This window comes from Bidens hawaiensis, unplaced genomic scaffold (assembly GCF_021521415.1).
Source record: "Bidens hawaiensis isolate Kalapana, Puna unplaced genomic scaffold, B.hawaiensis_p1.1 tig00007743_1, whole genome shotgun sequence".
In the NCBI taxonomy this organism is placed as follows: domain Eukaryota; kingdom Viridiplantae; phylum Streptophyta; class Magnoliopsida; order Asterales; family Asteraceae; genus Bidens; species Bidens hawaiensis.
Genome location: NW_027491538.1, coordinates 842,295 through 866,640, shown reverse-complemented (window position 1 = coordinate 866,640; position 24,346 = coordinate 842,295). Strand labels below are relative to the sequence as shown.

At 33.4% G+C, this 24,346-nt stretch overlaps 1 protein-coding gene and 2 pseudogenes across 3 annotated transcripts; all 3 read left to right on the top strand.

Moving 5' to 3' along the window:
* Positions 1–123: 123 nt before the first annotated feature.
* Positions 124–3,292, top strand: LOC143635973 (uncharacterized). 2 transcript variants are annotated; one of them, XM_077103681.1, is made up of 8 exons: positions 124–562; positions 683–741; positions 833–904; positions 986–1,102; positions 1,182–1,421; positions 1,502–1,744; positions 1,813–2,052; positions 2,134–3,292. In XM_077103681.1, the coding sequence occupies exons 1-7, from the start codon at positions 193–195 to the stop codon at positions 2,044–2,046; spliced, it is 1,335 nt and encodes a 444-aa protein (XP_076959796.1). In that variant the 5' UTR covers positions 124–192; the 3' UTR covers positions 2,047–2,052; positions 2,134–3,292. The 2 variants fall into 2 exon arrangements, with proteins under 2 accessions (XP_076959796.1, XP_076959795.1); XM_077103680.1 differs by having other exon boundaries at positions 1,813–3,292.
* Positions 3,293–10,711: 7,419 nt separating this feature from the next.
* LOC143635988 (disease resistance protein RUN1-like) lies at positions 10,712–14,322 on the top strand (annotated as a pseudogene). The gene is made up of 4 exons (XR_013154166.1): positions 10,712–11,244; positions 11,346–12,440; positions 12,555–13,655; positions 13,747–14,322. The product of XR_013154166.1 is annotated as a disease resistance protein RUN1-like (transcript).
* Positions 14,323–22,143: 7,821 nt separating this feature from the next.
* On the top strand, positions 22,144–23,983 carry LOC143635987 (hydroxyethylthiazole kinase pseudogene; annotated as a pseudogene).
* The last annotated feature ends 363 nt before the right edge of the window (positions 23,984–24,346 follow it).

Below are 24,346 nucleotides of genomic sequence, written 5' to 3'. Positions count from 1 at the left end.
CAATGAAATTTACCGTCCCATCATCTCCTAGAAAGCTCCGAGGATTGAATTTCTGTTGTGTGGAGCAGCCCCCATTACTAGATCAACCAACCCCATCGCTAAAAGGAACATTTTTTTTTGCCAGAGATCACAATTAATAATATTACACAAAAGCACACTTGGATTTATCATCATTGTACCAATTCTGCGGAGATGGCTAAACCATTGGATGGTAATCGGGAAGGTGAAAACTGGTGTTTCAGTTGGTTAAGCCATTGGATGTTTGGGCAGAATGAGATGAAACCTGGTGATGAGATTACTATACATGTAGAACATCTATTTCCTACGTATGATGATGACGTTATTAAGGAGTGTGGGATTGATCTTGTGTATTACGAAAATGGAAAGACTGAGGAAGAAGAAGACGCGTTGGGTTATTACAAGTCATGGAATCACATCATTGGTGGAGATTTATCTGATTTGCAATTAACAACAGGAGAATACTTCCTAGAACAAACTCAGTTTACAAGGGATCCCAAAGACTCGTATTATTCTCTTTCCACTGGGCCTCGGAACTATAAAGGTAGATGTTTCTTTGAATTAAATTTACTCAAAGTCTTGCGTAGTACGCCTTTTTTTTAATAATGTAGCTAAGTAATTGAAGTATTAAGTATTTTTTTTTATCTTCTTTTCTTTCCACCAGTAGAGAAAGTGCTCTTTAAAGCTTTTTCCCAAAAGAGTTCTGAAATACTTGGGTCTCAGGTACATTTCAACACCTAAACATACTCTTATCTCATGGTTAAAAACCACACAATGCCAAATAGAGTGATCTTTGGATTTTACCCGTATGCAGGCGGAGTGTTCAGAAACGCGTCCAACTGCCATGTCGCCTGATGGAGTTCCTTACATGTCAATATCTCTCCAAGTAATCTCAATTTTTTCACTTTTTAACAAGACTTAAAGTTACTTTGGATTTATTTATAATGTGTTGGTACTACCTGGATAGCCTGATTTTGGGCACCAGAAGCAACTAAGCCCAGGTGGATACACTGTGAAGCAATTAAACGACCATGCTGGTGAAGCTATTGCATTTGCAAATTCTTCTCCAGAAAAGCAAAGGACTGTAAGCCCTTTTCATATTGAAAATGAAATATCTTGATATTACTATTTGTGGATATATGTGTGACATGCGCATATTGTAGATATTGAGCGAGAAACTGTATCCTATAGTGAAATTTCTGGAAGCCGAGTCAGCAACAGAGGTAACTGAAATGCTATTGGAGTTGGGTCCGGCAGAGGTTCTTCACTTGCTGGGATCACCACAAGAACTAAAGGCAAAGGTTGCACAGGCAATGGGGATCCTCCGGAGTTCGTCACATATCCGTAGTGTTCGTGTAGTCTTTGCACTATCACATGCTAATTCTGGAACAGAGGAAAAGGCTGTAAGCCCTTTTAATCTTGAAAATGAAATAATCTTGGTAGTATTATTTTTGGATATATGTGTGTGACATGAATATTGTAGATATTAGGTAGGAACCTTTACCCACTAGTGGAAGAGCTGGAATCTGAGTCGGCACCAGAGGTAACTACAATGCTATTGGAGCTGGATCTGACAGAGGTTCGACACTTGCTGGAATCACCAGAAGCACTAAAGGCAAAGGTTGCAGAGGCAATGGACTGCCTCCAGAGTTCGGACCATCATCTCCTTTTAGCTTGTGCAATCTTTGCACTTGCAAATGCTAATTCTGGAACAAAGCAAAGGACTGTAAGCCCTTTTAATCTTCATATTATTATTTATGGATATATGTTGTTTCTGACATGTGGATATTGTAGATCTTGTGTGACTATCTGTACCCGCTAGTGGAACAGTTGGAAGCTGAGTCAGCACAAGTGGTAACTAGAATGCTAGTGGATCAGCTGGAACTGCATCAGAATTTTATAATGCTGTTATCACAAGAAGCACTACAGGAAAAGGTTGCAGAGGCAATGGAGGTCCTCCGGAGCGTGAATCCTTCCGGTGATGCTATTGTAACCTCTGCACTTGCAAATGCTTCTCCAACAGAGTAAAGGACTGTAAGCCGCTTTTCATCTTGCAAATGGAATAATCTTGATACTATTATTTTTGGATATACGTGTGACGTGTTAATATTGTAGATATTGGAAGAGAATCTGCACCCAATGTTGGAACAGCTAAATCAATAAAAAGTCTTCTGTGTGCTCATTTGAACACTTCGGCTCTATGCTTTGTCCTGGACCGCCACCGATTCTCTTGTGGGGATATTAGATAATTGTTGATTATTTACGAACTTATTGTACTTTCAATATTTAAATTGTCATTTTAAATTACAGTGGCCATGTCTCATTACTGGCCGTTGAACCAGCAAGGTTAAGGAATAAAATTTCAATCATAAGTGGATGTATTGGTGTTTAAAGATGAGATTGTAATTCTAATAATGATGTATTTTATAATTTCGGTCATAATTACTTTGGTGATCAAAATGTGTTTCAAATGGACAAAAAGAAAACCAATACCTCCCATATTGGAAAAATCCCGCCCAATGACACCTCCGTTTACGATTCTTTAAAACTCATTTTATTTATTCGCATTCAAATATTTCAAATTGATTTCTCTCTATACTCTAGAAGAAGCACACATAAATTGCAATGCAGAAACACGAATAAGCTTAATTCAAACCTGCAGAACAGTCTGGACTCCCCAGAAGAATGATTACAATAAAAATCTGAAGTAGGAGATTGTATGTGTTTAAAATAGACTTTCATCTATTTGGCCCGCTTCACTTTTAGCTAATTTAATTGACCCATTGTCTCATTGTTAAGTAACTAGACCAAAATTGTCACCTTTAAGCATAAAAATTAAGGATATTATCAAACCGTGATCTGACAACCGACCAGGACATAACTGAAGAACGCTAGCGAAATCTTTTTGTTCTCTTTCGGTGCAAAACCTATTCCATATAAGAAGGTACTAAACATTTTATGCCATTAAAACAGTTATTTGTTATTCAATTTTCTACAAGATTATGTACAACTCTCTCTAGTTTATTCTACATAAGTCCACAAAGAAAACACATATGATTATTGTTCATCAACTTGGTTCACTGTTAACCTTAGAGATTCAAGGAGATGGTTAAGAACAAGCAATCCCGCAAGTAAACAACTTTTGTTAATCAAGTCTCACTATACTTCACAACCAGAAGCATGTCACCATAATATGGAGTCGTTAATTACATTAAAAGTAATGACCAAATATACATGTATAAAAATAAATAAGAGTGGGATTAAAGGAACAAGATCACATATTCAAGCTAAGCATACCACTAATCCAATCAGTAATAACATTCCAAAGAAGCCATATATGGAGGGTTTCTAAAATAATGTCAAAAGCTTTGAGGTCCAAAAAACTTACCATGTGATATAGAGGGTTTATTTGTAGTGTTTGAAGTTTGAACCGTTAATTTGTCTTTATACTAATATCATGTTTGATTTGGATTATAGATCCGTTAGTTGGTGTTTATAATAATAGTATAGAAATCGTGTTGATCTTGAACCGTATGTTTCAAGTGTTTGGATTTGAAGACACGAACCTTGTTGAGTTAAACATATTGCGATGCATTTAATTAGTGACCCGGAATCAAGGTATTGATTCAATATATTAGTGAGCGAAAGCATTAAAACGGGTCAAATGTACAGGATATGGCGTAAGCTATGTAGGTCTGGGCGTAGGCTACGCTAACCGGCGTAACTTACACCAGTAAACTTTTGAGTTACGGCCGCTTGTAAGCCGGTCATGGTTATATTTCATATTTTACAAGTTCATGTTTAGTAAGTTGCTATATATATGATCTACATGATAATGAATACTAATTGATATGTTGTAATGCCTTAGGCGAAACTCATGGAAGATATGCTGAATAATGATCTAAACCCAAACGGTTTTCATTAACTAAAAAACTGAAATGTCAATTTTCCATTTAGTTTGAGCCCAATCTGACCAGAACCGAACAATGCACGCCCCTATATATACGATTTAATATATAAATAAGACATACAATCTAAAAAATATATGCACAGCCACCCAATGCACAAAATCTACCATGTACAAGACGAACAATCTCTCAATGAAATATACACTCCACACTAATAAAATATTATAAAATCATTCAAAGGCCTACCGGTGGATCAGGTGAATGCACAGTATTTAAGAATTTGAGCGAAATGGTTAGCTATCAACATATGCTTGTTGTGACCAATATCAGACAGCAGAGTGGAAGCCCTTTTTTCTTTCACACAGGTGAAGATCCTGGATTCATCAGATAACCTGAACCACAATTACATGTCAAACATACAACACCGGTTTAAAAAGTAATCAATTATCAAACCTAATAATGCTACAAAATAATTATCAGTTATCATGCCATTAAATGCTGTATTCTTACCTACACAAAAGCAGTATATATTGACATGTCAATGTTAAGCTTGAACATTTGTGGCTCCTTTCGGTATCACAACTATAAGTTTCAAAAGAAATATCCATATCAATTATGTTCTAGGTTTAATAACCAAAATTTATTAGTAACATAATGATGTCAAGTTCAACTCAGTCTACAAATATCCCTTAATAAAATATTGAAGTTGAAATGAATTTGGCGGTTGAAGCAACCGGATTATTGTGATTGCCGGGTTTCTACGAGATTCTTAATAATAAAACGTATTCAGATTTGAAGTCAATATAGACATGTTAAATGTTGATATAAGACTTTAAAAGAAACTGTGAAATAATATAAAAAATTTGTACCAATTAATCTGGTTGAGTATGACTGACTATGGCTCCCAAAGCTTGCTACTGCTCAAAATAAACAGATTTGAATGTCAGTATATGTTAGTTCGAGTTGTCACAAGAACCATCACCGGAAATTCAAGTTTGGCCAAAACAACTTACAGGTTACCAGATAATCGACTACTTGTTACCATACACCACGCTCCCCACTTCTGTTGGTGGTCGTCGATTGTGACCATGAACGAACACCATCGCCAATTAACACCTACAATTAAACACCGCCTGAGCTGCTGTCTAAACTGGCTCGTCTTGCCCGCCTGAGTCTCCTGAGCTGCGACAGAAGTAGGGTTCAGGAGAGGACCGTGCAGATTGAATTTAAATTTCGAATAATCAGCGGGTTTGAGATATGAGAATATTTATTCATGCTTGGATGGTTGTACGTTAAGCTTTAAGTGTTGTAAAACTATTAACACTAAGAGATTTAAGGGTATCTTTGGCAAAACTAGCTGGTATCTGTAGTTGGTAGCTGTTAGCTGTAGCTTTTTAGAAATATTTAAGTGTTTGGTAGAGTGGCTGGAGCTTTTAATAAAACTAGTTGGGTGCTCGCGCGGTGCACTATTCTAATCCGAAACCTATTCTGACTTGACCCATTTCGACTAAAAAACGTACCAACATTAACCGAACTAAATTAGTCCTTTTTGCATCGACTTATTCCGACCCTAATTTGGTCTTACATATGACCCGGTCTTGCCTGACTCAACTTGTTGTCGATCCTAACCAATATTCACATAATATGCTATTTTTTTAAATTTAAAGAAGTATAACAATATGATACACAAATTAAAGAGAATAAAATGCTCGTTTTTATGATGTAACCCTATTTTGGTCTTACACATGACATGGGCTTGCCTGACTCGACTGTTGCTGACCCTAACAAGTAATCACATAATATGCTATTTTTATAAAGTTAAAGAAGTATAACAATATGATACTCAAATTAAAGAGAATAAAATGCGCGTTTTTATGATGTAATTTGTTTAAAGAAATATTAATGTGTGAAAAGGTTATGACCTTTTAAAAAGTCACAGGGGGGTAGTTTGTTTTGAATAAAGGTTAAATATGAAATTATTATATAAATTAACAAAAAGTGATGAAAGTTCAAGTACCAAAATTGTAAAATTTAAAATGCTAAAAGCTTGTAGCTTTTTTCTAAATGCTACTAGTTGGAGCTTTTAGCTTCAAGCTTTTTCTCATAACCTAAAAGCTTCAAGCTACTCCAACCAAACAAGACTTTTCAATAAATATGAGTTTTTTCTTAAAAGCTTGTAGCTTAAAGCTTATAGAAGCTCCTAAAAGCTCTTTGCCAAATATGAGTTTTTTCTTAAATGCTTGTAGCTTAAAGCTCTTAAAAGCTCCTAAAAGCTCTTTGCCAAACATACCCTTAGTGAAAAGAATTTTTTTATACGTTCTATATGTATATTAATATAGTTATGATCGCTTGTTAAGGCTTTGTTCATTTACGAAACGTGATTTTATGTTCGTGTTCGTTCATTAAGAAAATGAATATGTTCACGGACATAAATAAAATCGGCAGAACCTTGAGATTGAGACCGTGTATTCATCAATGTGAATAATGAAAGCTTGTAAACGAATTGAACGAACACAAACAAGGGCAAGGGGATGGTCGTGTTCTTTCATTTTTTAAACGAATACGAACACTTGATCAAACAAATATCTATGTTCATGTTCATATATTTAAAAAATGAGCATTTGTGTTTGTTTATGTTCGTGTGTTTAAAATCTAAACGAACATAACTAAACAATAATAAAAAACATAAATGAACATATATGAACATATGTAGATGAACACAAACAAAGACAAATGAACATAAACTAAAACACTTAAATCAACACAAATGAACATAAACGAACAGACATAAACAAACGTTCATGAACATAAATGAATGAGCGGAACATGTGTTCATGTTCGTTCGTTTATTAAATAAACAAACATAAACGAACTTCCCGCAGAACGGTCCACGAACATTTCACCGATGTTCGGTTCATTTGCAGACTTAAATATTTTGAGGTCCTAAGAGAACCTTTTAAAATTGAGAACTTTGAGAATCATTTTAGACCACTAAAAAAACTCCTATATATATATATATATATATATATATATATATATATATATATATATATATATATATAGAGAGAGAGAGAGAGAGAGAGAGAGAGAGAAGCAAAAAAAATTAAAAAGAAAAAAATATCTAAACGTTTATCAAGTATCCAAACTTCAAAAAAACCCTTAATTATATATATATGTATATTATCATTCCAATTACATAATGTACACATATATACATTATCATGGATCTTAGTTGCATATATGTGTATAAAGAATAACATGTATGTACATATATGTATATGTATGTATGTATATATGTATTTATATGTGCATACGTGTATAAAATTGAAAAATAAGTATTATACATAAATGTATAAATTAGCTAAACCTATAATTTTTTTTCTGAAATTGTGATGTAAGAAAAACGTTTTGGTTTTTTTTACTTCTTTTATTTTTGCAATTTTTTTTGCTTTTTAAATTTTTCATTTTAGTATTATACATATATGTAAAAATTAGCCAAACTGAGAAACTTTTTATTTATTTATTGAAACCGGGATTTAGATAAACGTTTTGGTTTATGTTTACTTTTTTTATTTTTGCGTTTTCTTGCCTTCATAATTTATTTTTTATTTTTTCTTGTAGGTTTGAAACAAAGGTCATTTTTTTAAATCACAAATTACTTCAACTAAATATAACTCTTAAGAAACAAAAAAAAAAGGCAAATTGTCAAAGCAGTAACCTACTTTTGTCATATTTGTGTCTAATATAAACATAAGTTAAACGAGTTTGTAGAAAAATAATTAATCAAGCGTCACGTAATAGAAATGTGACAAAGTTGGTTAATTATCTTTTATAGAGTGAACCTAACTTTCAGCTTTGCAATTAATGTAACTTCAAGTAGACAAAGTTTCAAACGGATGGATATAGGCATGTTAGCGTTGTTAAATCACAACTAGAATCTATCAAGGATACACTCGTGAACTCAGTTTGGAAATTGAATGTAATAGATATTTAAGTTACATGTTTGTCAAATAGTAAATTGAAATTTAGTATAAACCAACATACTTTGGGTATAAACAAGGGATAATGTGGGAGTGTTTTATTCGCGTTGTAAACGACTCGGCCTGGCCAGTGGTCGGCTTGTTTATCCTTATGACCTGAAATGTTTATGCTCCTGCCTTCCCTTGAAATTTGGTATTTAATGTATGAAAACTAAATTTGAGATGTGTAACATGCTCCTGCCTTACCTTGAAAGAGGCAGTTTTCACTTTCAAGGTAGTGATACTACACATTTCAACTTTAAAATTGATATAATCATATGTTATAACTACATCAAACTTTGTAACATCTGTGTTATAACTACATCAAACTTTGTAACATCTAGCAAATACCACATGAGAATTAAAAAGGTTTCATACTATACATGTTTAAGAAGCCATATCTTTATATTAGGGATGTGGATGGGATGGGATGGGATGGGATGGGATGGGATGGGATGGTGTTACGGGCTCAAACACAAAATTTGGTTTTAAAGTTTTTGAAAGCCATTCGGGTTCGGTCTTACTCATTAACTTTTCTTTGTGAAATTACTGCACTAAAATTAGTTCTAAACTTAAATGCTACGTGTATTTATTATTTGCAAATTGGTTAAAAAGAAATTTGTGGCTTACTTACATTGCAAGTTATTGTGAATTGGTACATTAATGAATTAGTAGATTAGCTTAAAAAATACATACATGTCGTGAAGTGCGGTATCTTTCGATAGGGCATTTTTAAAGCTTGACTTTCAAAAGTCAAACAACTTATTAAAGCTCAATTTTGTTTGATTCATGAGGCTTGGTTATTTTACACCTGATTTCATATGGATTCTATCTTCTTGAGAGACCGGAGCTATGCGATGTAACAGAACAGACACATTTGAATCTCTACTCAGGAAGAGTGAATGCTTTTGGGTTCAGTTATCTTCTTTATGACTTGAGTTTGCCAACTAAAACTTCTGTATCTTCATGGGACTTTTGAATCTGGTTTAGATTCTATATGATGTTATGGATGATTGTCGTTTTTGTATTTGACTATGTTAGTATGTGAAATTAGTATTTTTTTATTGTTATTATTATTATTATTATTATATTGCCATTTGTTGTTTAGAATTGTTAGACGTCGGTTTTTAAGTTTTTGTTTTAAGATGAAATTTGGTTTGAGGAGGGACTACGATGACCAAAATGTTCTAATGTTGACACATATACAATGATACAACTTGGTTATTATGGTGGATAATTAGAATATTGATAGATTATATGATATTTGTAGTTATTGAAAGTCATTTGAAACTAACAGGACATGAAATTTACTTTTGTTATGAGAACAAAAATCAGGTCATTTCCATAACTTAATCTGAGCTGATCTCTGTTTAAAAGTGTAATTGTTGGATATTGGTGCTGATGTTTTGAGATTTATATGATTAAAAGATGGATTATGATTTATGTATTAGAGCATTCTCATTCTATTATCTATGTCAATCTCTATAATTATACTAAAAAACAATATCTTTTCTCTTTCATTTTCAATTAAATAATACCTTTTTATACTTTTATCATTACATTTTATCTCTATTTCACTTACAACAACTTTCAAAAACATTAAAAAATTGTTGTGTTTCTCCAAATTTAGGGGGTGTTTGGGATTCCTTATTTTCATCAACTTGTAACTTATAAACTTTTTGAAAAGTTAATAAGGTGTATAAGGTGTTTGGCAAACCATAAGGCCTTATGGATTTTAACTTATGGTGAAGGCAAAATAGAGGGGTTTTGAAAAGTTAGGAATATGTAACTTATTAACTTAATGAGTTTGATTTACTTATTATATCCTTCTCATCCTTAAACCCCATTACACTCCTTTTAAAAAAGAGTGTCCATTTTGGTCATTTTAGTTTTCCCCAACACATAAGCTAATCCAAACATCATTTTAAAAACTTCTTTTCAAAATTTTATAAGTTTATAAGTCCTTTTAATCAAAAGTCTCTTTTCACTTAAATAAGCAATCCCACACACACCCTTAACCATGAATAGTAACATTTTCTCTCTCCTCCTCTAACAACCACTTTTAACTATCTCTAATAAATGAAGAATCCCCTCACATTATTTACATGTGAAAGTAAAAATAAAAAGTTAAAGATGAAGATTGGTCACTAATAATGGGTATCAACTAAGAAAATATCAAGAGCAATTCGTGTATTGAGAAAATGTCATGTCAACAATCCATGTGGTGTGTTTGTTTTTAACGAGAGGTTGGTATAAATTTTGTTTTATCTTCAACATTCTGTATTTCAGTTATGTATGATTAATTTCCTATTAAAATTACATTTTTTTTTGCAATTCACAAATTTTGTATTTATTTTAATATACCCAATTCGTGTACATATAAAATGAACCCATTAGCTTCATACCGACTAAATCATATACATAGAGACCCAATAATGAATGGAATTAACACACTAGACATACACTCTTATTATACAAACTAATACGACTATTTTTGGATGGACGAAATAAAATGTTTAAAATCAAGAATGGTTGTTTGGTATTACACAACAGCATTAAATTTAACATCAGCTGACATATCCGTCGCAACGCACGGGCTCTTTACTAGTTATTATTATATATATATAAGCAGCATCACTTGGGGGGCTGAAAAATTCCACAACCACTCGGTCTACTCCTCTATCAATAATGGTGTTGACTTAGATATCTATACATATCGGATCGATTACACGATCCTGTCTTCATCTTCTTACCTCGTAGCTTCAGATGGTTGTTCCCACTGAGTTTTTACCTGCAGGATCTTCATCGAATCACGGTCATAATCATAGATATGAAGTTTTTTTAAGTTTCAGAGGCGTTGACACTCGTAATAGTTTCACCGATCACCTCTACAACGCCCTTGTTGAGGCCGATATCACCACCTTTTTGGATGACGAAGAGATCGAAACCGGAGAGCCACTGAAACCAGAACTGGAGAGTGCAATCGAATCATCTAAGGCTTCTATAATAGTCTTGTCCAAGAATTATGCTTCTTCCGCATGGTGCTTGGATGAATTGACATTGATCCTTGAACAGAAGAAGAAGTTTAACCAAATCGTTATCCCCATATTGTACCATGTGGAACCCAGTGATGTCAGGAAGCAACAAGATAGCTTCCGGGAAGCAATGGCGAAGCATAAACGGAGGATGGAGGATGAAACAAATGCATACAAGAGAAGTGAATTAGCTCAAAAGATAGAGTTATGGAAGAAAGCACTCATCGAGGTCGCTGATTTAAAAGGAAAAGATTCAAAGGGAAGGTAAATGTAAATCTCTTATAGTTTTAAAATCTTTATATACTACACAACTATATTTGGTTTGGATGTTATATACTGTTTCTCTCAATGAATTCAAATTCCAGGAAAGAGACTGAGATTATTAAAGAAGTTATTACCGACATCCACCGTAGGTTAGGTGTACCTCTAAGTAATACATGGCCACGTCTGATCGGGATGAATCGTTATATTGAATCTATCGGTTCATGGTTGACAGATGGAGCTTGTCATATTATTGACATTCTCACTATCATAGGCATGGGTGGATTGGGAAGACATCATTGGCTAAATATGTTTTCCGATTACACTCTAGTAAATTCTACAAAAGCAGTTTTATTGAAGGTATCAACGCAAGATGTAATGAACGATTTGATGGATTGACTGGTTTACAAAAGCAACTTCATGGAGTCGTTTCAAAAAGATTCTCATTACAAGCTGTTAATGAAGTCTCTACAAAGGTGTTTATAGTGCTTGATGATATTGGTAGTTTTGACCAGTTGGATGCTTTACTTGGAAACAAAGGTTTACATCCGGGAAGCAAAATCATTATTACTACCAAGGATGCATCTTTGACGGAAAGGTGTGCATCATTCAAGTCACAACTTCATCCCAATCACATAAAGGTTTTACTTAATGGCTTATATCAACGTGAATCATTAGAGCTTCTATGCAGTCATGCCTTCGAGAGCCACAATCCCAAAGAAGGTTATAAAGAGGTTTCGGAAAAGCTTGTGAAGTATTGTCAAGGACATCCACTAGCTCTTGAGATTTTGGGCAAGTTATTGCAAAAGCGAGATGTTGCATACTGGGAAGAATGCTTAAAAGGGTTAAATAAAGAACCTCATTCCAGTATAAAAAAAGTTTTTCAAATGAGCTTTGACTCTTTGTCATCAAATGAAATGGAATTATTTAAGCATATTGCTTGTTTCTTTGTTGGGAAAGATAGATATTTTACTGAAACATTATTAAATGCATGTGATATAGAGACGCGATTTGGAATCATGAATCTTATTGACAGATGCCTTCTTAGTGTCGACGTTAATAAGAATTACTTGATTATGCATTCATTGATTCAAGAGATGGGAAGAGATTTAGTGCGTCAAGAATCTCTTCAAAAGCCATGGAGGCGTAGTCGATTATGGTGTCATGAGGAGTCATTCAAAGTGTTGAAACAAGAGAAGGTTAGAGCCCATGAATAATTTTTAGTACATATTTCTCCTTTTAAGTATTTTTATTGTCAATATATATATATAACCTTTGTATATAACCTTTTTTTGCATTCCCATTGTTGGTAGGGTACGGAAGATATTCTAGGTCTTGCCCTTGACATGAGAATGCTTGACAAAAAGAAGTTACGTGGATCGTTTGAGGTGAAAACAAAGTCATTGAGTAAGATGGATAATCTAATGCTACTGCAACTCAATCATGTGCAAATGAATGGTTCTTATGAGGATTTTCCAGAAGAATTAAGATGGTTGTTGTGTATGCATGGGTCTCCTTTAAAGTCTATACCTTTAGACTTACCAATGGAGAATCTGGTTGCTCTTGACATGTCCTATAGCAATATTGAGTGTTTTGACATGTCAAAAGACAGACGATTGCTTGGATTATTGAAGATTCTTGATTTAAGTTTTTGTGAATGTCTTCGTAGCGTCGGTGGTTTTTTCAAACTCCCTGCACTTGAGAGGTTAATAGTTAGAAAGTGCATAAGTTTGATTGAGGTGTGTGAATCAATTGATCAATGTGTTGAACTTGTTCACATTGATTTGAGTTACTGCTACAGGCTTAAAAAGGTTCCAACATCCATTGGCAAGTTAAAGAAGGTTGAAACACTATTGTTAGATGGTTGTTGTTCCTGTGTAGTATCTGAAATTGGGACTACACCAAGAGATTTGAAGCTCATGGCGTTTTCTTTGTCGAGCTCATTAAGAATTTTGTCACTTGCAAATAATAACTTGTCTAATGAATCCTTTCCCAGGGACTTCAGTAGCTTATTCATGTTGAAGGAGTTGTATTTAGATGGTAATCCAATTGTTTCAATGCCTGATTGCGTGAGAAGCCTTCCTAGGCTTGAGATACTTGGTATGAACAATTGTGAAATGGTTATATCAATTGAGCATCCTCCACACACTCTAAGAAAACTATCAATCTACACTCACTCACTAAAGAAAATTAAATTTCATCTAGAAATGTCCCCACGCAATTTAAGATTTTGTTGGAAAGCGTTACTACGGCCTTGTTCATTTGAAGTTGATGGTGTGGTGAAAATCCAAGCTATGGAAGATATTGAGGAAAAGGTATTGCATAGTTTGGGCTGGACAAATTTAGACTTTATTAAAGAAAGGCTTCCGACAACTCGCATATTTAAAGGAACACCAACTGAGTGTCGAACCCAGGTTTCAACTAATAACTTAATTGTCTCTGGTTGTGTGAATATGTGTTATGAATTTATATATGGTGATTACTAATGTTGTATTTATTTGGCAGATGATGTTTTATGAATTAGGAATATTCAGCACGTTTTATCGGGGGTGTGAGATGCCGAATTGGATTGAATATAGAAGCGAGGGCCCATCAATATCATTTACCATTCCATCATCTCCTAACAAGCTACGAGGATTGAATTTCTGCTGTGTGGAAACATTTCAATTTCATGCAGATGAATATGTTTTGTTGCCAATGGTCAAATTTAGTAATATTACAAAAAAGCTTTTCTGGATTTATGATCATATTATTAGTAAAGTGAAGTTTGGTGGAGAGTGTTTATGTATGTTAAGCCATTGGATGTTTGGGCCTAATGAGATGAAAGGAGGTGACTTGGTTACTATTACTGTAGCACATAGTGAGCGTGATGGTGACAAAAAGCCATTTACAAGGGAGTGTGGAATTAGTGTTGTGTATGATGAAGATGGGAAGATTGAGGTGGAAGAAGAAGATGTGTTGGGTTATTACAAGTCATGGAACCACATCATTGGCCGAGATATCTCTCCTTTTCAGTTTACAACAGGATACTATAGCTTGGACAACTCTGGATTTTTTGAAGGTAAATGTCTTTTCTATTAATAAAATTTATACCTATATGTAATATTATGCAACTACTTCATCCTTGAGTAGAAGTGAATAATAATTAACTGGTGTATAACTTTTCTTCTTTTTTTTTCCCTTAAGTAAAGTGTCATTTTCATTCTTGAGGTTTTGTGACTTTGTCAGTTCCACAAAAGCATTTTTTTTGTAGCTAGAGCTTTGAGGTTTCGGAATCTTATTATTTTTGTACATTTTACTAGCCCCGTTAATTTTATAACGTTAAGTAAAATGTATTTATTTATGTTCTTTTAGTTTTTTGGATGTATCTGACGATTGTGATAAATTATTAGGGATGAATATTCCATATTTTACAATCTCAATTTATTTTATTAATAATGATTGATAAAATGTATATTTACTCATCTCTTTCCTGAAAATATAAAATCACTTATTTATAATTTTTAAATAGTTTTTTTTTCTTTTCTTTGTTGATTTTCGGGTTTTGATGATTTGTGTAAGTTTTCATTCTAATCTAATACTTTTTCTTTTTATATAAATAAGCTTTAAGCGTCGTTCCTTATCACATCACGCATGCACCCCATTTTTACACACACGTATAAAGAAATAACAAATATTTATTCTTTATAAGTATTTTAAAATTTGCTCTCTAGATATACAAATTCAAAAGTGATGAAATATTATCATCCCGGACTTTATGTATTTCTTAACTAGTTTTGTTTTTGTGTTTTTTTTTTCTTTTCTTCTTTTATTTGTGGTTTTTACCATCTTTGGGATTGTGATGATTTGTTTACGCTTTCATTTAAACCTTTTACCTTTTGTCTTTGTATTTAAATAAAAGAGGTAATTTCATATATGTATAATTGAAAGAAATTTGGTTATGAACTAATTTCAGAGAATATTTCTCATATAATAAACATTGTTAGCATTTTCTCGACTTTGCCGATTGAAAAAAAAACATGTTAACCCATTCACATACAATGTTTCTAATTTGTTTGACATGTTTCACATACAATGTTTCTAATTTGTTAAAATTTAGAAGCATTGATAGGCCTGGAGGTGACATGTCGGAAGTGTTTGTCATTTTCCATAAATTTTGAATAGTCATGGGAGAAATACTTAATGTGCAAAATCTGAATCTTTTAACTACCTCTAAAAATGTCCTTAAAAATAAATTCGAAACACAGTAGAATTAAAAATTCTAACTTTCATTTGTTTTACATTTTTAAATTAAAACTTTGAACTAGTAACAAGTTTGACGATAAATCTATTTGCATTATCAACATTTTAAAAATACTTAGATTACCCATTTTTTACCCGTAACAAATTTGAGAAAAATATAGTTAATTTGTACCAAACGATCTGTTTATCAACTTTTATCTCGTAATAAATCAAATTTAAGTTAAAAAAACCTGAAGAAATCCTTTATAAAAAAATCTAAAAAACTACATATGATAAACTTTATTATATTTGATAGTGATTGTTATATATTATCCATACAATTTAACACATATATGTAGTGTTTACTAAATTAACCAAAAAAATAAATAGATAGATTTAAATTATATATTTTTATTTATAAATTGATATGACAATGTATAAACAAACCAATAGATAAATGGATTTATTTTAAAAAATGGATCAACTTTTAAGCATATATTTATAATTTAATGATTAAAAAAATCACGTCATAAATGGAAAGCATATTAGAGTTTTTTTTGTTGTTTTTTATTTACAATTTTCAACAATATACATAGTATAATATGTTAATGATAACATTTAAAATTATATTCTTTCAATATTTCATAAATACAGTTTGTTGTTATTTTTGGATTTCACCAAGTATGTTGTGAAGTATAATCTAACAATGTATAGTAGTATAATATGTAAATATTTATTTTCATTAAAATTGTATAGATATAATATAAATAAATTTAAAGAAAAGTGAATAATTTAATCATCTAATAGATATAATATAAATGGAGTGTAAAAGGAAATCGAATAATTATTGATATATGCCATATATTAGTTTTGGAGGGAAAACAATTGTGAGGATTAACCATAAACTGACACGTGTCTACAGTCATTTTACTTTATTAGAATAGGTAGATATCAATGAATGAATAAAGTTTTATAAATAAATATATGAAACTGAATAAATTTTTATTTAAACAAAAAGAAAAACGTAAAAGATTAGAATGAACGCTAGAATAAATCATCAAAACCCAAAAGTTAGTAATAAAAGAAAAAAAAAGCTAGTAAAAAATAACTATTTAAGTAATTTTATATTTTTAGTAAAAATATGAGTTTAATAAACATTTTATTAATTATTTCTAACAAAATATATTGAGGTGAGTAAGTATGAAATGTTCAAGTTATAAAATTGTCTCTGGATCATAATTGTCAATTTCATTCAAATAAGTAAAAGGACAAAATTATTCTTGACTTAACGTTACAAAATTAGCGTGGCTACTGAAATAGACAAACAAATAAGATTCGAAAACCTCTTGGGTCCATATAATATAAAAGGTTTTTGTATTAAAGTTGCGTAACTGACTAAACCTTAGAAACGGAAATGACACTTTACTTTTTCTTCTTTTTACCAGAGCGAGCCAGAATGAGCTTTAGAGCGTTCTCACAAAGCACGTATGAAATAGTTGGTCAGGTACATTCAAAACCCTTTCCCTTTTCCTCATTAGATGATTAAACGCACAAAACATGTGTTCATTAAAACCCTTCACACCAAATTTTTGTTTATTTATGCTCGTAAAATTGTGATTATATATTCGGACAAGTTCGATTAAGTTTCTTTGTCTGCACTCGGTTATGCTTGCTAAAGTTCAAATAAGATATATATAATCAAAATATAATGAAATTAGGGGTATGTTTAGTTAGGGATAATGACATGCAGGGGAAATGACATGGGAGTTAATAGAATAGACTATGAATGAAATGAATCATTATTATACATTTGTCTTGTTTGATTAACCTATAGGAAATGAATATATTATTGTTATATGTTGTTTGGTATCAATAAAAAAATGTATGTGTGAAATAAAAATGATAAAAATACTCTTATTTTAAAATATATTTTTTAACAATTTTTTTCCTAAAAAAAACCATTACAATGGCGATGGTGGTGGTAGCTCCGGCGAGGACGATGGTGGTGATTGTGGCAACGGTGGCAGTGATGGCCATGAAGCAGGGGAGGGGGTGGTGATAGCGATGGTGATGGTGGGGGTTGCGGTGTCAAGCAGTGGTGGTGGCGGTGAAAGTTGCAGCTCTGGTGGTCAGATGATGATGGTTATTGTAACGGTGGTGGTGGTGGTCAGGTGGTGGCAGCGGTGGTGGTCAGGTGGTGGGGGTAGTGGTCAGGTGGTGGCTGTTGTTAGGTAGTGGTGTTGAGAATATAGGGAATTAATGGTTTTTATAGAATAAGATTCCATGTGTGATCATTGATTTTATTCCATTGGACAACCAAAAACCATTTTTTTCATTTTCTCAAACGCTATCCCGGGTCTATTCGTATATGGAATTCGTTTCAAATTATAGTTTCCAATAATAAGTTTAAGATTATGATTATTTTGTAACTCCAAATACGTATCTTTATGTTAATCTAATACCTTAGCAAATAAACACCAGACATGTGAACAAATTATTTTACAAATGACCACGTTTATTTTGTTTAAACATATTGAAGCCTTAGTTTGTTTAAAGCAACTCACGATGTAAGCAAACAAAAGAAGTGACAACCTTGCGACATATGCTTGGAAATTACAAGAGTTACCTTTTTTTCTTTTTTTTTTTCTGATTGTTCAAATTTGTTATTAATCACTGCAGGCTAAACGAAGGAAGCTATGATACAGAAACTACAGTCTATGTTCTTTGTATTTATGTGAAGGTAAGAGAGATTATTGAGATGTTATTTAAAATACATGTTTTTATATCTTCAGGCGGGCAGACCTGTTTGTGTGTTGTGACGACAGATGAACATAACATCATAGATGGTACTGGATGAAGACATTGATGAATACATAAACTATCTTATTATGCATTATATTAACTGAAATTACTACTTCATCCTTTCACATAAAAGTTAAGACCACAAGTCCACAACATTTTTCTAAATTATCATGCATCATATTAACTGAGATAGCCACTTAATTCTTAGTATAATAAAAGTCCATCTTGACAAGAGGTGGGCTAACAAATTGGTTAACCGAACCGATTTGAAACTGATTATGTAGAAACCAGTTTGGAACCGATTGAAACCGAGGTTTGGAACCGGTTTGCAGTTTACTCCACCAAAACCGGTTTCAAACCGGTTAACCGAACCAAAACCGGCCAAATCCGGACAAAAACCTGTCAAAACCCGAACCGAAACCGATCGTAACATGGTAAGAAACCGGTTTCAACCCGAACCGAAACCGATCATAAACCGGTTTTGACTTTTGTTGACCAAACTGAACCGGTTTTAAGTTTTAAACCGGTTTGTGCACCTCTAATCTTGACAATTAAGTTTTAAATCCGCGGCTTTCACTCAGTTCCTGATTTCGTCCGTCCAAAGCCACAAACTTCATTGAAATTGAAGAAAGATCTCAATCTACTCTAGGGAGACAATGGATCCAATTTGTTACGAGTATTGGGAATCCAAATTTTTATCCCAATTATAAAACCTCGGATTCAAGTTATTCTACAAAGGGGAACAAAAATGAGAAGAATGAGAATGATTTGTAGCCAAACAAAAAAAAACCGTCAAAAAAATAAAAAATAAATAAAAAAATCATAACTCAAAATATAATAAAAAACGAAAAAAGTAAAAACACAAACATGTTTCCACCGTCTTTCTCGTTCTCATAAAAAAACACAATGGTAAGTGAAAAAAGTCGTGTCTTTTTGTTTATCGTTGTGTTTTGTGTTTATTTTCGTCATTAATTGTGTCTTTTTTCTTGACGTTGTATATTGTTTTCTTTATATCGTGTTATAATATTCAACATTGTGCTATATTTTGTTCGGCATTGTGCTATTTTTTGCAATATATTGTGTCTTTTGTTTATTTTCGTCATTGTGTCTTTGATCACACCATTGTGTCTTTTCGTCAATTTTTTTTATTTTTTTATTATTTTTTAGAACGGGAATGATGGCATCATGGCAGAAACATTTTAGTTTTTTTTTATTTTTTTCGTTTTTCATCTATATTATGAGTTATGATTTTTTTATTATTTTTTTGAATTTATTTTTAAGAACTTTTTTTGTGTGGTCAAAAATCATTCTCACACTTTTCATTTTTATTTTCCTTTGTATTTTAACTTTACCTTAAAATCCCGTGTCAAGTACCCAATTATCAAATAGAAAATTTCCAAAATGATCTTTTTTAGGAGAGAAGTTCCCAAGATGATCTACCAAAAATCAAAATTCCCAAAATAACTCATCCACATCCGTCTCCCACATGATATTTGTAAACCGCCACGAGATTTCATCTACCAATCATATTCTGACACTTGTCATTGTTCTCACGTACCACGTCATATTATAAAGCAAATCCGTTTGACGCGTTATATTTCACCTGAAAAGTACCTTGATGAAAACAATCGTGTACGTGATGTTTGGTGTGGTTTCTATCTTGAACGTGAGTTTTCAAAAAACTTTATGCTAAGTTCTCAAAGTGCGAAATCTGGTTGAAAGAAATTTCATTCTTTGGACGTATAGTAGACAAAAAGGGTATTCACGTTGACCCAACCAAAATCAAAGTCATTGAGAATTTGAAAACTCCAACCTCTTCTACTGAAGTTCGTTCATTTCTTGGTCTTGTGGGTTACTATCGTCGTTTCATTCTTAATTTCTCCAAGATCGATTTGCCTATAACCGCTTTAACTCACAAGGATAAACCTTATGAATGGGGGCCAAAGGAAGATGAAGCTTTTCAAACTCTTAAGTGTATGCTTTGCGATGCACCGATCCTTGCACTCCTCGAGGGCAATGAGGAATTTGTTGTCTATTGTGATGCTTCTAATCAAGGCCTCAGTTGTGTCCTTATGCAACGAGGTAAAGTTATCGCGTATGCTTCACGACAACCTAAGGTTAATGAAAGTAATTATACAACACACAATCTCGAACTCGGTGCCGTTGTATTCGCGTTGAAAATTTAGAGGCATTACCTCTATGAAACTAAATGTGTGGTATTCACCGACCATAAAAGTCTTCAACGTATTTTTAACCAAAAGGATCTAAACTGCGAAAACGAAGATGGGTTGAATTACTTAGTGACTACGACTGCAAGATTCGTTACCACCCCGGTAAAGCGAATGTTGTAGCCGATGCCCTTAGTCGAAAGACCCATGTGAAATCAATTTTACATCATAGTGTGACTGTTCAAACCGATCTCCAACTTCGTATATTTGAAGCCCAACATGTCTCTGTCACCGAGGGTAACATGTACGATGAAATGTCCTGTGGTGCCAAAAATCAACTTGAAACTAAGTGCGATGGTTTGTTGTATTACCTCAATCGTTTGTGGGTTCCTAGTCGTGATAATCTTCGCACATTCAGCATGGACGAAGCTCATAAGTCTCAATATTCAATTCATCTCGGTGTGGATAAGATGTATTTCGATCTAGGGTCCACATTTTGGTGGCACGGAATGAAGAAAGACATCGCGTTATATGTGGCAAAATGCCTTACTTATGCTAAAGTAAAGGCCGAACATCAACGACCATCTGGTTTGCTTGTACAACCACACATTTCTATTTGGAAATGAGAAGATATATCTATGAATTTCGTGTTTAAACTCCCGACTACTCGAAGTCGCCACAACGGTATTTGGGTTATAGTCGACCGATTAACTAAATCCGCTCATTTCATTCCGATTAACGAAAATTTCTCGATTGATCAAATTGCTCAGATTTATGTTCAACACATCGTTTGTCATCATGGTATAACTTTACGTATCATTTCCGATCGTGATAGCCGTTTTACTTCACATTTCTAGTCGTCGCTTCAAACCGCGTTGGGAACTCGATTGGATCTTAGCACAACCTATCATCCTCAAACCGATGGGCAATCCAAGTGAACGATTCAAACGCTCGAAAACATGCTTAGGTCATGTGTCATGGATTTCAGTAGAAATTTGGTATTCTCATCTTCACCTTGATTGAGTTTTCATACAATAACAGTTTTTATTCGAGTATCGGTATGACTCCATTTGAAGCACTTTATGATCATAAATGTCGTTCTCCTATTTGTTGGAATGAAATTGGTGAAACCCAAATCACCGGCCCAGAATTTGTTCAAAAGACTACCGATCGAATCACTCAAATTCGACAAAATCTCTTAACCGCTCGTAGCCGTCAAAAGAGTTACGCTGATAACCGGCGACGAGCTCTCGAGTTTAATGTTGGCGACCGTGTTTTTCTCAAGGTATCCCCTTGAAAAGGTGTTGATTGTTTTGGCAAGAAAGACAAACTATGTCCTCGATTTGTTGGATCTTTCAAGATACTCGAAGACATAAAACTAAAACTTGTGGTATCAAAGCGATATTGATTAATCAGTTATTCATATTTTCTTTAAATCTGAAACTAAAACTTGAAGACATAAACTTTGATTAAAACCCATTTTATTTTGGCTTTCTGCTTTCATTTTTTATTAAGAAAACAGTTTATAAGAATGGTTATAATTGCTTAAATACATTACACGTTTTTTTTTTTCATATAAAGCTCGAGCTTAGACTTAGATACTAAACAAACTTTATTTGAGTCATGTGTTCGGAAACAATAAGTCTTCTCTCGTTTCGGATTCGATATCAAGTTGCTTAAGTGGAAACTGAAAGCAAGGTATTTACCAAAAGGTGTCACGGGTTCTACGCTAGGATAGTGATCGACCAAACAAGAACAAGATTCTTCGAGTTCAACATTTCTCGCAGGTTGCAGCTTCCTAGGTATGACAGAACAAGAGCTCACAAACACATGGGGTTCACAATCATGGACCCACCTGTCATCAGTCCGACACCAGTCACCACTAATCCAATGCATCACAAACCTAGTCTCCATGGACTTAATCGCCAACACACTCTTATCCGCCGGTGCATCACCCGCAATGATCCACTCTGTTCTCGAGATCCCAGACTTCACTCCTCACACACAAGCCGTTCTTATTAACGTTGGCACACTCACACCTGAATGGCTTCCCGCCATGAAAGCTGCAGCCGGTGTGGCTAATAAGTTTAATAAGCCGTGGGTTCTTGACCCCGCGGCTGTTGGTGCTTCTGGGTTTAGGATGAAAGCGTGTCTTGAGCTTGTGGAACTGAAGCCGACTGTTATTAGAGGAAATGGGTCTGAGATTATTGCTCTTTCTATGGCTTCTATTGGTAACACCAAGGTAAAGTTGGTGATTGGGATAAATATTAATAAATTCATGTTTAAATTTTGGTGTTTGATTATTTTATAAAGTGAGTTAGATTGGTACTTGTTACTGTGGATCAGGGTGTGCGTGAAACCGAAAAAATCGATTCGTAACTGAAAAAATGAAAAGGAATAACAGTTGATTTTATTTTTCCGCAAAAACTGATTTTTTGGCTCGGTTTTGGTTTTGTGTGTATTAAAAGCCGAAAAAGTGAACCGAATGTATGAATTTTTATTTTTAATATATATGTTAAGTAATTTATAATAATTTAATAAACAATGTAGCACAGATTTTTTTGGTGAAATGTATAATTATCAATTATTTATTTGTTTTTTGAACCGTGATTAGTTAATTATTAATAAACGAAAAAAAATTAGACCCAAGTTCATTATTTTAGGCCAAATGTTTTTTCGGCCGCAATGGTAACACAGAAACCGAAAACCAAAAAACCGAAATTGAATGGTAAAACCAAAACCAAATTGGTAAAACTAAAATCAAATGGTTTTCAAAGTCTCAGAAACCGTATTTGCGGTTCCTGGTTTGGTTTTAGCCTAAAACCATTGGCGAAGGATAGTTAGGGTCAGGGGTGACCTCAGCCCCCCTTCGTTTGTTTTTTCGCGGTAGTGTAATTTTACCTGTTTTCGTCCTAAAATTTACCGTTTTTCACCAGAAAATTTGAGCCCGTCCCCTGTGTTTATGAAATACTTTTGACATATTTTGCACGCTCGCCCCCCTCAACGTTTTCGTCCAAGCTTCGCCACAAAACCGACCCATGTACACCCTACTGTATCAATTATTAATGAAAATTCAGTCAAAATTTTGTTGGTGATCATATTTTTGCAAATTGCTGATTAGATCATGATCTTACAAGCTGTTTTGTATATGATTCGGGTGCTGATAGCTTGCATGAATATAGAGCTCGAATACATGGACACCTGGTTCGGGTGTCGGGTCGGTTGCTAATACATTCAAGGTTCCAATAAGAGATACAATGAGTATTGTGAATATAGTAGTTGATAGTGAATGCTTTGCCATATTGAAATGTGTATGTGTTTTGAATGGTTTTGGTGATCATGTAGGTGGTGATTTATAATGCATGTTTCATGAAGAATATGATGGAGTTGTTGCTGGTGTTTTAGTTGTGAAAGTTTTTAATCTAATATAGTTTTTGCTTATGTTTCTGGTGAATATGCCATTAGCTTTGGTGGGGTCTGAATATTTGTGTAGAAGACATGATGAAATGGGTTTGGGTGTTTATTTTCCGGTTCGGTCGGGTTTAATGTAAAATCTTGGGACGAACCACTAACTATAGCTTCGAAAAATGATATACTAAACTGGTTGGATTGGACGTGACAACTGGATCAGTCGGTTTAAGCTGTTTGAACGTCATAAACCGATATGTTTTTTTTGAAATTGTTAATTTATGTAAAATATTTAAAATGATAAAATTGACTCGTAAGTATAATACACACATACAACTGCATATTTAAGAGTGAAGAATATTGATAAGAAAGGCTAAATGTCCAGTACTGTATAAATAGCGGGTTATTGGATTTTAATAATTTGATCTATTAGTCGGGATTAATATTAACAGAAGAAATGTTTTCTGATAATCCAATTTTCAACCTATTTTTACTTCAACAATCTA

Bases quoted from the DNA above. Each gene is read 5' to 3' on its own strand.
- LOC143635973 (XM_077103681.1), top strand. From the start codon at position 193: ATGGCTAAACCATTGGATGGTAATCGGGAAGGTGAAAACTGGTGTTTC. The intron at 563-682 runs GTAGATGTTTCT...TCTTTCCACCAG, and splicing joins TGGGCCTCGGAACTATAAAG to TAGAGAAAGTGCTCTTTAAA. The intron at 1,422-1,501 runs GTAAGCCCTTTT...TGAATATTGTAG, and splicing joins CTGGAACAGAGGAAAAGGCT to ATATTAGGTAGGAACCTTTA.